Raw genomic sequence first — 13772 nt, forward strand, 5'->3', positions numbered from 1 at the left:
AAATTTGAAGCATGCTACAATCATACGGTGGATTAATTATTGGCGGCATTTCAAAGTTCTTGTTACTCTTTTTAGTGTCATATATATTAGTATTGCATAGAGTAAACGAATAAAGATTTTTACTAGGGCTAGGAGTCTCCATGCATGTAATTGCAACACTAATTTATGCCAGGTTCTAATGTTAATCTCAGTATTAATGCTGGCTTGCATTTAATTAAACTTGGCAATCTTAACATTCAATTTTGGGTGTTTAATGGATGTATTTCTGAATTGGAGAGTTTTGCTTATCAACAATGATAACTTGATTGATTTTAGAAGTCTTGATTGATGCCTTATCCACACAATGTAGCTTATTGATGTATTGAGATTTGAGAATTAAGATTCATTTGGTACCAAGTTTATTTGGTTTATTATTGATGATTATCAGTGGCTAAGAGAAGGGGGGTTGAATCTTAGCCTCCTTTTTTCACTTGACAATACTTGTTGACCTTTGAAACCACTTCTGGAAACTTTTTGTCTTTTTATCTCGTAACCAGCCACGAGACTTTTTCTTTTGTCTCGTACCCAGTCACGAGACTTTTCTTTTTGTCTCGTAAGCCAGCACGAGATATTTTTGGTTTTATCTCCTGTGCAGTAGAAACAGAAATGGAGTAGAAGAGAGAGAGAAAATTACACCCTGATATATCTTGGTTCAGCTGCTAAGTATAGTGCAGCCTACATCCAGTCTCCATCACAACAATAATGGAATTTCACTATAATCCTTCTTGATTACAAACACCAATTTTCCCTAGGAACTACCCTTCCTATACGGGACAAGTCCAGAATCTAAACCCAAACTGAACTTGACTTGGTCACTGCCAAGCTTTCACTGCAAAGTGCTAACCCAACTTGTAAGGGGATTTCCACAGAATCATGAAACACAACACAGATGTACAAAGAACCTCTAAGGACATCTATGACTTTTTCTTTTAATTTTGCACTCTTTGCCTTTTTTCGCTCTATTGCTTTTTCTTACAAACCTCACTGTTTGCCTTTTCCATAAGACTCAAGACAGACAAAATTAAACAGAAAATTACAAAATGAGGAACATTGAAGGAGAAGAACTTCTGTTAGCTTAGGTAGTTATGAGAACTCTGTGCCTTGCACTCTCACTCCTTGAATCAAACCCTGACTGTTCACCCTTACTTATAGAGAGAAGCCTCCAAGGTTGAAACCAAACCAACCAAGCCAATCTTCTTCTTCTTCAAACAGAACCGGTTCGACCAGAGAGAGAGAGAGAGAGAAGAGATAACACATGCAAAACCCAACATGCAATTACCTCTAGTCCTTCCTTGGTCACCAATCTTCATCAATCCGAGCCCTTCATCCTTGCCTTGCTCTCCAAGATGAATTTCTAGCCCTTGATGCTCCATGATGATGATAGCTTCATTTGCTCCAATCTCTGCCTCCTCCATCACGTAGTCACTGTAGCTACCTCCTGTGATGGTTGATCAGAATTAGAGACAAGCCATCCCTCCAAGGATCTTCTTCTCTGACCGAAATCTTCTCTTCCATTTTTGGTATGGAGAAGCCAAGATCTCTTTACAAAATCTTACCACAAGTGAATGAGAATCTTAGCCACATCATACTTTTAATTTGCTTTTTCTTGCCATCATTGTGATGGTCTTGTAGCGTGCATCTTCATCTCTTCGGTGTCTAGCCATAGCCTCCATGCTTTCTCTGTAATGATATGACCGAAGGTAGAAGAAAGATGAGAGAAAAGATAGAGCTAGAAGAAAAGCAATTAGATGTAATTGAACAAATTAATTGAAATGTGATTGCTTTTACTTCCCTAAGTAGCGTGTAGCATTAAAGCCATCTATCAAATCAATGACAATTTCTCTCTCATAGTTCTCATGTATTAACTTCACTTTAATGAAATTTGAATTCCACCACATGGTAAATTGAGATCCGTTGAAGGCAAAATATTTGCTTTCTCTCAATAGGTTTCGGACCAAGCATTGGATCTTTGGTTTAATATGGGCTTAATAATGATATTAATAGGAACTGACCCAATTAAACAATTCAGCCAACATTTATTTTATATAAGGCTGAATTTTAATTTTATATTGGGCTTTGGTTTTTCTTTTCTATTTGGCCCAATATAAACCTGCATTGCAAAATTATTTTAATCAACATATGAAAATTAAAATCAAAATAATAATCTTGCAATCAATCACATTTATAATGTTTGATCATCACTTAAATTAAAATAGAGTTTTCCAAACTCATCAAATATTATTATTAGAAAAGATTTGTATTAATATTTTGTATTTTTATTATTTATTTTTGTTTTCTTTTTTGAGAATTAAGGATAGAGGATACAATTTGGTAATTTGGATCAATACCTTAAGGTATTTTTAGTGTATTTGAAATTTAAGTAGTTTGAGTGGAGGGTGCAGTCATTAATATAACATCTCATTTAAATTTTGGTTTAAGTAAAAACATCACCTGTTTTATATTTCTATTGTGTTTCTTAGGGAAAAACATCACCAAAATTCTGTATCTTATTGATAATTACTCTTACTTTTTAAAGACTTTTTAATAGCACATTTTCATGAAGTGTTTTAATGATACATATATGGTATTAATGAAAGTAAAAACATGGTCAAGTTGAAGAATGAGACAATAACACTTGAACTATTTGAATTGTAAGGTCGAACGTCTTGAGCAAAAGCTATTGTGAACGAAATAAATCAATTCCGTTTAAAAAATAAAAAGAAAGAAGTTGCATAACAGGCATTCCGCGGGCAAGAGCATTATCCCTTGAAACTTGTGCAGACACTACATTCCCTTTATTTTTCGAGCATCACCCTCTGCTAACTCCATGTATAAATGTAATCACTTGAAAATAACAGAAATGGGGGTCCTAACAGTGTGTTTCTGAGATATCCATGTGAGAGCACCTTGAGCAAAGCTATGGTTTCCTCTATTTTCTCTCACTTGTGGAATAAACTCCACCGAATATGTAACCTTCTGATTCAACTCACTGAACCTTATCTGAGAAGGGTTTACGCTCACACCCAAACCAAAAGGCACATCAATATCCACACTATAGGTTGAATTTGCTGGTCCAACATTGGTCAACGTTCTAGTGTAGTATTGTGAAGTAGTCCCCAATATAATAGAAAATGAAGGGTAGTTGAGTTGTGCTTCTGCTATGACCTTAACATTGGCACACACCACTTTCCTTTGAACAAGAATTCCAATCTCTCTGTCCGTGTAACTCAATCCACAGAGATAAGGAATGTAATCATCAGGGTGGATATCATAAACAAGACCAGGATCATTTGCTCTATTAGGGTTAATATGTCCTGCACCGGTTGCAAAAATGTCAGCGTTCAAATGCCTTTGATCCACAATGGGTAGGCCTCCGAGGTTCTTTGTATCCGCAGTGGTCATGATAGCTGATTTAATAGCTGCCGGAGACCAATCAGGATGCGCGCTTTTGAGTAAAGCCGCAATGCCGCTGAGGTGAGGGCATGACATTGAAGTGCCGGAGACAACATTGTACGATGGTACTTTGTTGTCTACGGAGACACCCCATGCTGCTAGAATATTCACCCCGGGTCCAATTATGTCTGGTTTCAAGATTCCAGGGCTTTCTTGGCTTGGACCCCTTGAAGAGAAGAAAACAACTTCTGGTGCAAGTGAATCACCAATTATTGTTCCTTCAAACAAGATCGTTGCTTGTGCTGTGCTTGATGAGTTTATGTAAGATTTGATGGCGAAACTTGCGCCAAAGCCTACTTGCACTGCAGGGAGAGGGTAAGCGGTGGTGGGGGTGCTGTAGCCAACGATTTCTGGGCTGGTCAGAATCACGGCGGCACCACCGGCTCTCAGAACTTCTTGTCCTTTGAGAACACTTGAAATCTTACCTAAATCGCAAACCACAACCTTTCCTTTGACATCAAAATTGTCTAAGGATCCGGGTGTGCAGAAAGCAGATTCATTGTTTCCATTTAAACCAGGATACACAAGTGGCAATAGCTCTGACGAAAAGTTACTGGGCTGGAACAAAGTTTCTCCTTGATATTTTGCACCGTTTCCAAGCTTTGCTAGTGCTGCTATTTTTCTGTCAATGGTGCTTGCACCAACGGTGAGAATCCATGGAGCTTCATTTGACAAAGTGCCGTATTCAGGACCACTGTTAGCGGCCGAGCAACTGACGAAAATCCCGCTTTGGATGGCTGAAAAGGCGCCGATCGCAATTGGGTCGTCGAAGAACGGAAGAGAGCCTAAACCAAGGGACAAAGAGAGAACATCTACGCCGTCTTCAATGGCAATGTCCATTGCAGCTAGAATGGCACTTTCTGTGCACCCGACTTTGTCATTGCATACTTTGTACATTGCCACGTGTGCACCGGGTGCCATCCCAGCTGCAGTTCCCTTAGCATTGCCAAAAACACCGGCATCTTCCACAAATGCTCCGGCTGCCTCTGCAGCCGTATGCGTTCCGTGGAAGAAGTTTTCGAAAGGAGGCTCTTCAAGGGCTTCCTTGAGAAGATTTCTTGCACCAACGAGCTTGTTGTTGCATGTTCTTTGTCCCGTGAATTCGCAATGACCTTTCCATTTGGTCGGTGGAGGCGGCATTCCTTCGTCGTTGAAGGAAGGATGGTAGGGGAATATTCCGGTGTCTATAACTCCGATGATAACGCCTCTTCCAAGGTTGGAATCTTTCCACAACCCTTGTCCCTGACGCAAACCCAAGAAAGATGGAGTGTGAGTTGTGTGAAGAGTGAGGGTTCTTTCAGGTCTTGCTGAAACAACTTCCTCTTTCTCTTCCAAAGCTTTGGCTTCTTCTGGTGTCAACCTCACGGCGAAACCAGAGACCACGTTGCGGTAAGAGAAAACCATACGATCCTGAATGGAGGTTGCAATGGTTTGCGGCATAAGTGTTTGGTACCAGCCATGCAACTCTTCTGATTGAAGAGAGACGCCGTTGTTATTCCTTTCTGGCCTACTGACATGAACAATGTAGGTTCGTAACTCACTTTGGTGGCCTTTGTTTTCTTCTATGAACTCTTCGGCCATTGAAGTTGGGTTGCAAGTAAGCATGAAAACGAGGGCAATGAGCAAGATGGTTTTCTCCATGGTTTGGAATTTGATGGAGAAAATTAAGGTTAGTGTAATAAGAATGCTAAACCATGCACGTATATATAAAACACAATGATGTTGCGTACAGCTGAAAAGTAAACATAATTGCTTCGTGATTAACGATTGCTAATTGACCATTAGCTTTGTTACTACTTGGAAACAAATTGAGAAGTGCAATTAGCAGGCTTGTGACGGTTTGATCAATAGGTTTTGTAGTGCCAATTGCAAGGTGCAGATGTTGCATGTGAAACCACAAGCTAAGTGACAAAAGATGTAGTTAATTAAGGTATGATAAACGTTTAATAATAATAAATTATTAGGCCATTTGCATGGTAATGCCCGCTAGATTTTGTTGATCTCCTTGCTTGGAAGGAGCTACAATGCAAAGCAATCAGGGAGGGAGAATTTTTTATGAAAAAGTATAAGTAAATAACGTAAATGTTGAATAACTTAAACAATGATTTTAAAAATAAAAGTTAAATTAATTATTAAAATTAGATTTTCAATTTATTAGAATAATTAATTTTTAAATTTAAATTATTAAGGTTAGACAACGTAATCTTCTCTTAATATACCGTTATATTACATTTTCATTCTATCTCAACCCTCTTTCGTTTTTTCATTCACATTGTCATTTTCAGTCCTCCCTTCCATTACTCAATCTGACATTTCTCTACTTCTGTTGGTCAGTCAAACGCGTCTTCTCCTTTGATGCTCAGTCCAATGCGCCTTCCCTACTTAGCACTCACTCCCTCGTTCTTTTACTCCCTTGTTTTTTTATTTCCCTTGCAGTCCTTATATCAACGCTTAATTGCTCATTACTCGATAATTAATAAAAATATAATAACAAAAAAGACAAAGACATAACTTCATTATTCACTTTGTCGCTGTCGGTAGTTGTTAAACTGTTGAAGGAGCAGTAGTAGTGTTAGTCATTGCATCGTTTTTACCATGACCTTTCAGTGAAGCTATTTTAATAGCCAGTTCAGGATAGTCATTTTAATAGATATGTGGATGGTTATATATTTATTTAATTGGATTGGGTTTAGTTATATATATATAATTAAAATATAGTGGATGTTCAATTTCCTATGTATGCGAATGATTATTTTTATCCTTAAATGGATAGTAATTTTTACTAGAAATGAGCGACGTTGGTGACAGTGTCTGGCAAGCCAAGCAGCGACAGCGATGAAGAGTCCGGCGGCGCCGTTCGTTTCCGGTCTGGAGGAGAGCAACGTCGGTGAGGGTCTTTGTTGATGCACCAACGACAACGAAGAGGGTCGCGGCGGCGATGATGGAGATGGTTGGTGACCAAGTGACTGCAGCAACTGTAAAAGATTTGGGGGAGAAGCTTGCTTTAATAAATTAGAGTATAATAGATGATTAAAATTTTTGAATTATTAAATAAGATTTTTTGATTGGATAATTTGAATAAAGTGTTTTTTTTTTAATTTTTTGGATCAAATTTTTAGTTTGTTGTTCACATTATTTAAATTTTTCGTTGTTTATATAGTAGAGTATTTTTTTTTTAAATTTTAGACCAACAAATAATGAGCATTTGCAAAAAAATGATTAATAAAATTAAAACTTCATACTACGCACGTGAGACATTTGAAAAAAAATGATACCTACTAACTGAATAATGACTAAATTTAATTAAAATTATTGGTCATTATGACTTTTTTGTATTATAAATTAGTTGTTTATAAAATTTATATTAAATATGTGACTTTTTTTTCATATATTATTTTTTTTACACATAATATTAATATTTTTGGTGTTACTTATATGGTACCACCGGGACATTGCCATATGTCATTATTGGCATCGCTAATTAAGTTCTAGATACTATAGGTAAGAAATTAAAGGCATAAGTTATCTTAAAACTAGAACGTGACCCAAGGCCTGCATTCTGCAAGGCTTGGAAATATACGTAAAAGATATAAGATGATGTTTACTCATTGTAAAACTAATGTTGGTTTATTCTCACTTCTCATTATACCGATTGATATGTTTATTAAAAGGACAACGCCAGATAACCAATGATTTATTTAACTAACATAAATAATGGACTTTGAAAGTAGTCCATTTTAACTAAAAGACACTATAACTTAATTTTTTTTCAAATTTCAATTTTAATTATTTCAATTTTTACCAATCTTAATAAGCTATCCTTTTTTGACCTAGTAGTCAAAATCGTTTCCCCTACCCCCAAATTTGAACGTGCATTCACTGAGGAGAGCACTCAACGCCAGCGCTCTTCCGGCAAAGTGAACAACCGTCCGAACCAAAGGCCTTGTCGTTTACAAGTTCTATCCGTCCAGCCTCTCCGCTGCTGCCATCATCCGTGGAGCCTCCGTCGTGCAGCAACCGAGCGGTCGTCGACGTGTAGGAGACACCCCCATCCCCGCCCGCGTTCCCCGCACCGGCGACGTCACCCATCGCCGCCCGCGTCCTTCATCACCACAAGGGCCGTCCGTGTCTCCCGCGCCGCCCGCATCCTCGCTGAAGGCCCGGTCCTGCTGGCGTTCCGTTTTCCTGTTCGATGCCTTCTCAGGTCAGTGAAAGGTTATCTGTGTTTTTTACTGATTATATGTTCACAAAATTGTTTAGTTGATTGTTTCTTTTGAACCGTTGTGCTGCTTGTGCTCATTGATTGAATTCGGATATGTTCTGTCCCCGGGTGTTTGGAAGTCACGAATTAGTTTCAAGCACATTGTTTTGATTAATTTTGTTTTCTTGAAGTATGAGTTGTTTATACAATTTAAAAGGGATGATATTTCACTATGTGAATGGATGGTTGTAATTATTAAAGAGAATGTAAAATTTGTTTCTTGGGACCTAATTTTTGCTTCAGTTAGGTAACCAACCACTACTAGAAAATTAGTTATTACAGACGGATATTTCCGACGGATTTTATCCCACGGAATTACAGACGAAATTTCAGAGAGATTTTTTTGTCAGAAAACAAAAAAAATGAATTAGCATAAATTACAGACGGAAAATAGAATCTGTCAATAATTATGTCGGTAAAATTAATTTTTTTCGTGAGAAATGGTTACAGACGGAAAATTCGTTTGTAATTAAATAGACAAAATATTGCATTTTATTAACTTATTACAGACGGAAAATTCATCTGTAATTTAAAATTTTCCGTTGAAAAATTTTAATTTAGACCTAACTTCATCCCTACCCTATCGACGTCCTTTCACATACACAAAATCACAATCAAACGAGTTGTTCCTCTCTCCTTCAATGAGCTTCTCCGTCGGCACGAGCTTCTTCTTCTCCTTTCCTCACTCACAGCGCCACCATCGCCACCCTAACCACCACAGTTACCTTCTCTTTCTTCTCCTCTCTTTTAAACACTAAACCAGTAAAACACAGCCCCTGTCTCTCTCGTTCTTTCTCGTTCGCAGAACAAATCAAGCTCAAGCTCTTGTTCTCTTCGTCTCAGGTGAGCTCCAGCACGCCGGTGCCACCTGTAGCAGCGTCTGTCCCCACTGCCGCCGCGCCTCTCTCTCCTTTTATTCCCACTCAGTTCTGGCTCGCATATCTTTTCAGCGCCGCAGCCATCATCTCCTCCAGTCAATGCTTCCAGGTTTTGGTTCCAAAATTCTTTTAATTTCTGTTAAGTTCAATTAATTTTGTTTAGTTAATTTGATTTTAGTAATTAGTTTAGTTAGATTTGTTTTCTGATTAGTGGATTTTTAGGTTTTGATTAGATTAGGTTTAGTTAGATTTGTTTCTTTTCTGATTTTAGTAATTAGTTTGATTTAAAATTTGTTGTTGAAACTTTTTTCCTCATAGTTTTTCAATTTTTGGTGTTGTGGCGTAGATAGAAAGAAAGCAAAAAGGAAAAGATGTTGAAGGTGAAGGTGTATGCGGACCACATGTCCCAACCATCTCATGCCATTCTTATCTTCTGCAAGTAATTCAATTCAACGTTGTATTTCTTTGCTGGAATTTGAATTCTGCTACTATTACTGCTAATGCTTAATTTCTCAATAGAGTTAATGGAATAGAATTCGACGAGATTAAAGTTGAAATCTCCAAAAGACAGCAGTTATCTCCTAAATTTGCAGGTAATCGTTACAATTACTATGCTTCCGAAGACACTTATCTACCTCTTTAATTAAACCTCCATAATCCATCTCTATCAGCTATCAACCCTTTCAAGAAACTCCCTGCTATTGTTAATGGAAGGTTCAAGCTATTCGAGAGGTACTTCCTTCTTATTTCAATTTCATTTTGATCAATCATTTCCATGAATTTGAACTTCAATTAGATGTGTTCTTTTCTTCTTGGCAGTCATGCAATTCTTATCTATCTTGCTTCTGCCTTTCTTGGTATTGCTGATCATTGGTTGGTATTATTCCCTTTTCACTTATTTAATCACAATAATTTTCTTATGACTCCACAGATATGTGAATGATCACAGCGTTAGGTACTTGGTTGTCACATCTGCGTCACTTAAATTAAACGGAAAATCTTCTTCTTTTCAGGATGTATGGTGTGGCCCTGGAATTGGACTCGCATCAGATCATGCTTCTGCTTCTGTGGATTGTGTGGTGGCAAGGAAGAATGCTTCTTCAAGAAGGAACCTTGATGCCGTTGAGAGAGCAACACATAGGGAAGAGGTATTCTTCTTTCTCCATCATCATCTTCTACTTCAATTCTTACTGTTTTCTTTTTTATTTATTTAATTGATTCATTTATGTTGTTTTCTCTTCAGACACTGCATTTTCATGTTCATATAATTGTTGTGAATTGAAGCCTCTTCTCTTCCTCAACTCAATGACAGTTCTTGATTGTTTAATTGATCAAAGACTATACATTGGTTTGCCTGATGCGAAGCAAAGAGTCCAAGTTTTTGGTGTGCATAGTTCTGGAAAGCAACTTGCAGAGGATGTTGATTTTGAAAAGGTATATTGCTTATCTATTCAAATTCACTTCTCTCTTTTCCATTGAACTCATACATTGATTTCTTACATCAACAGCTTGTCTTCCGAACTGTTGGATTCTCAGGAGCAGATATAAGAAACCTTGTCAATGAAGCAGCAATAATGATGGTGGGTTTCTGCTGCATTTGATTTTATTCTTTGTTGTGCTACTAACTTCCAGATTTAGACCTGCTGTATGCAACATCATGGTGGTGTCTTTAGTGTGACTTTAATATGTCTGTAGTTGAAGGGAATGTGATTAATCACGGTTAAGAACTATAGGTTTTTGGTAAGGGGAGTTAATGTACAAATGATAGAGTTGATGCATTACAAAACATTTAAGGGCTGCAACATCTATTTGTTTTTTAATCTAAGAAGGCTCGAAGTGAGTTGGAGCATAGTCCAATCTTCTCATTCAGTTTATGAGAATTGACAATCATGTATTTTTCATTTATAGTAGGAAATTGTTATAGAGAAACAAAGCCTTAACCTAGTGTTTTTGAGTGTTAGTAGTAGTTATGAAAGTCCAGGTCCATGAATAGCCATAATCAAATCCTTGCATAGCTTCTGGTCATCTTGTATGCAGTTTACATGGTAAATTCCCCTTGCTGCTCTTCCCTCTGTTACTGTATTAGTAAGCAAAGATAAGATGCAAAATTAAAGCTTCTATTATTGGCTGCAGGTGAGGAAAGGGCATTCAAAAATTTCCCAGCAGGACATTGTTGATGTATTAGATAAACAACTGCTTGAGGGTATGGGTGTGCTTCTCATTTTAAATAACAAAATAAATCAACAACTTTTTTAATGTTCAAATGTTTTAAATTCTTGTTGCTATACTATTTTTATACTGTTTATGAATTTATTATAGGTTTTGATGCGTGTGGATTAAAAGCTTACCAATTTACCTTTTTTTATTTAGGTGATCTCAGATGCAAGACAACTTAATGAGAGAACAGGTAAATGATTCCATATGATCCCTTTTGTATCCATTTCTAGTTATTCCTATTTCTTAATTGATGAAAGTAGGACAAGTGACAAGTTTTATCAATATATGGTATTATGTAACCTTATATTCCTAGTGTATTATCCAATTTATACATGAATGACCAAAATAAAAAGGTCATGTGACTCTTTCTTAATTGATTATGTAGCCTTTTTAACAACCGTACATGGTTACACAACCACCATTTGCTCTTGCTCTTGCATAAAAATAAAACTACTCTTCTGACTAGATACATCCTTTTATATATGGAAAATACATGTTAATTGAGGGCACTGATTCTGTATGTATGAATGTGAAGAGTGAATTTGATTAGTTAGATCTTTCGTTAATAGTTAATATTATAATATAAAGCCACTTTTTTTAAACTCCCAAGAAATGTTCTGAAGATTAGGGGAAAAGAACAGATTCTTTAGAGCAAACACTAAGCAGGTTGTTCATCTATTTATATTTTTATTCATTTAACAAAAGATTAACAAATTAGAGCAAGGGCTTAATTCATAACTTTTTTTTCTTATGAACTTTATATTTTTATTATTTATGCCATTTACAACCTTTTAAATTATAGTTTAAATTAAGATCATACTTTTTTGATCTTCTTGAGGCAGCTCTATTGAAAAATTATAAAGATTAACTCTCTTGTGTTAATAAACCGAGACAATGTTTATCTTTCTATTCTTAGCCATTTCTCTGTACTATGGCTACCCTTTTCACATACAAGTTTTACTTTTAAAATGAAAAGTTCTTATTGGTGCCAATTTTTTTCACTTTTTTAAGGATAATAAACTAGATGCTTAGAAAAGAGAACAAAAAACTAAACTTTTTCATGATAACTCCTTTCTTGCTTACAGTATTTGTATGGTTTATTACAGTGGATGATTAATGTTACTGTTGATTTTGATTTTACACCATTTCATGTGTAATGAGGGTTGTCAGCAGCAGCACACACTTCATCAAATAAGATTATTTTGCTTTATTTGTGAAGACTATTCTAATTAGCAAGATAAAGGTTTACTTTTCTTATGCCATCGAATTTTATTTTACCTATTTATAATATTTATGAAAATATATTTTTAATTTATCTCATGATATGGACAAAAGATGTTGTTGTTGTTGTTGTTACTTTCGCGTAAAGCGCGAGTCTAAACCTTGATTTTATTTATTGACAAGGTTTTATGTTTTTCAGCATTCTTTTGCATTGGTTGCGCTCATGGAATTCCATTATCAATTGGGTGGGGCATGCGGTTATGCAAAAACTGAATGTTAGTACCTAGGTATATGTAATTCTTTCTTCGCTGTTACAACTTACAATTATGCCTCTCACTCTCACTCTTTCGCAATTCTGAACCTTTTAGCTCATCACTTTGTTGCATTAAAACATAGAGGTATGCTTATAATTTTCTGCTCTAGTTATTATGCCAGCTATGCCATTATAGACTAGACAGTTAATTTAAGCATATAACAAGTTCCTATTATCATGATAAAAGTTCCAATTCTAAATGTTGTCATTCAATTTTTACAGGAAGAGTTTAAGCCAATCTGCCTTCGAACAAAGGTACAGCTGACTATCTTTCCTTTTGTTTTATTTTATGATTTCAGGAAGAGTTTAAGTCAATTTTTGGTTTTTTAATATTTGCTTAGTGTCATAGAGTTTGGATATTTTTTTTTAAAATAGGGTTGTTCTCAGATCTTGTTTGAGTGCAAAGAGACCTGAGGGATCTCTATGTCTCTCTTTGCAGTTAATGGTAAAATTTCCCATGGAAATTGTTTTATAGACAACATTTGCTTTTTCATCTTTTTCAAGGCCTGTGACACCACTGCCAGAACCCACCGCTTTGCGACGTCGGGAAGGTCTGAAACTGTCTAGGTGGTAATCCCGACAGCTTCGCTTCTCCTTTCTATCAAGATATCCAAATGCCAATTCTTTCATTTGCTAGTTATTCTGTCATTCAATTTCATCTTTCACGTAGGTAAGAGCCACCCTCGATGCAGTTGAGGAAGTCATAGAAGAAAGAGATCTCGATCCCTTGTTTTCAGAGAGGTATTGTCTGCTTTTGCCTATAACTGAAGTAGCTTATATAGGATGTATATATTTTTTATATATATTTAAAAGTTAAAATATGTTATGCTTCAATTTAACAATTAGTGAAGCTTAAGTTGAATTAAGAAGTCTTCGTTGTCATTAAGTTCTCTATGTGCTAGTCTTATCCACATTTTTGCTTATTCTAGTAGAGGGTTTGCCTTAAAATTTGCTAGTCTTATCGACAGAGAAGGTAAACATGAACCACTTTTTTTTTTGGGGTCAAAATTCTCAAACTCATCCATTCTTTATAATAATTATTATATTATTAATAAGAAATACAAAGTGTTGGTTACTAATAATTATTATATTATTCTCAAACTTTTTGCAATTTTTTTTTTACTTTTTAATTATTTTATTTTTGTTCTGATCTCTGTTTTTCTCTGTTTTGATTCTTTGGCATAAATTATTCTAGAGGTACCTTTATGAGTGAAGCAAAATTTGTCATGTGTACATTTAATATAGAGAAGTGAAGTTGGCAGTGATAATGGGGCATTAAAGTATACAACCACTATTTGATAATGGTTCAATTGAGAGTTTACGTTTAGCTCTTCGTATATTTTGGTATTAAAGTATATGATTGTACTTTGTTATGGCAGGTATACTTTAT

The 13772-nt window shown here is 35.9% G+C and overlaps 1 protein-coding gene across 1 annotated transcript; it reads right to left on the reverse strand.

Moving 5' to 3' along the window:
* Positions 1-2583: 2583 nt before the first annotated feature.
* LOC112749561 (subtilisin-like protease) lies at positions 2584-4896 on the reverse strand. Its single transcript, XM_025797847.3, has one exon. It carries the CDS (start codon positions 4894-4896, stop codon positions 2881-2883), a length of 2016 nt encoding a protein of 671 aa, XP_025653632.2. The 3' UTR covers positions 2584-2880.
* Positions 4897-13772: the final 8876 nt, after the last annotated feature.

This window comes from Arachis hypogaea, chromosome 15, assembly GCF_003086295.3.
Source record: "Arachis hypogaea cultivar Tifrunner chromosome 15, arahy.Tifrunner.gnm2.J5K5, whole genome shotgun sequence".
Taxonomy (NCBI): Eukaryota; Viridiplantae; Streptophyta; class Magnoliopsida; order Fabales; family Fabaceae; genus Arachis; species Arachis hypogaea.

What these genes read in the sequence shown, in the direction of transcription:
- LOC112749561 (XM_025797847.3), bottom strand. Translation starts at nt 4,896, where the DNA reads ATGGTTTTCTCTTACCGCAACGTGGTCTCTGGTTTCGCCGTGAGGTTG.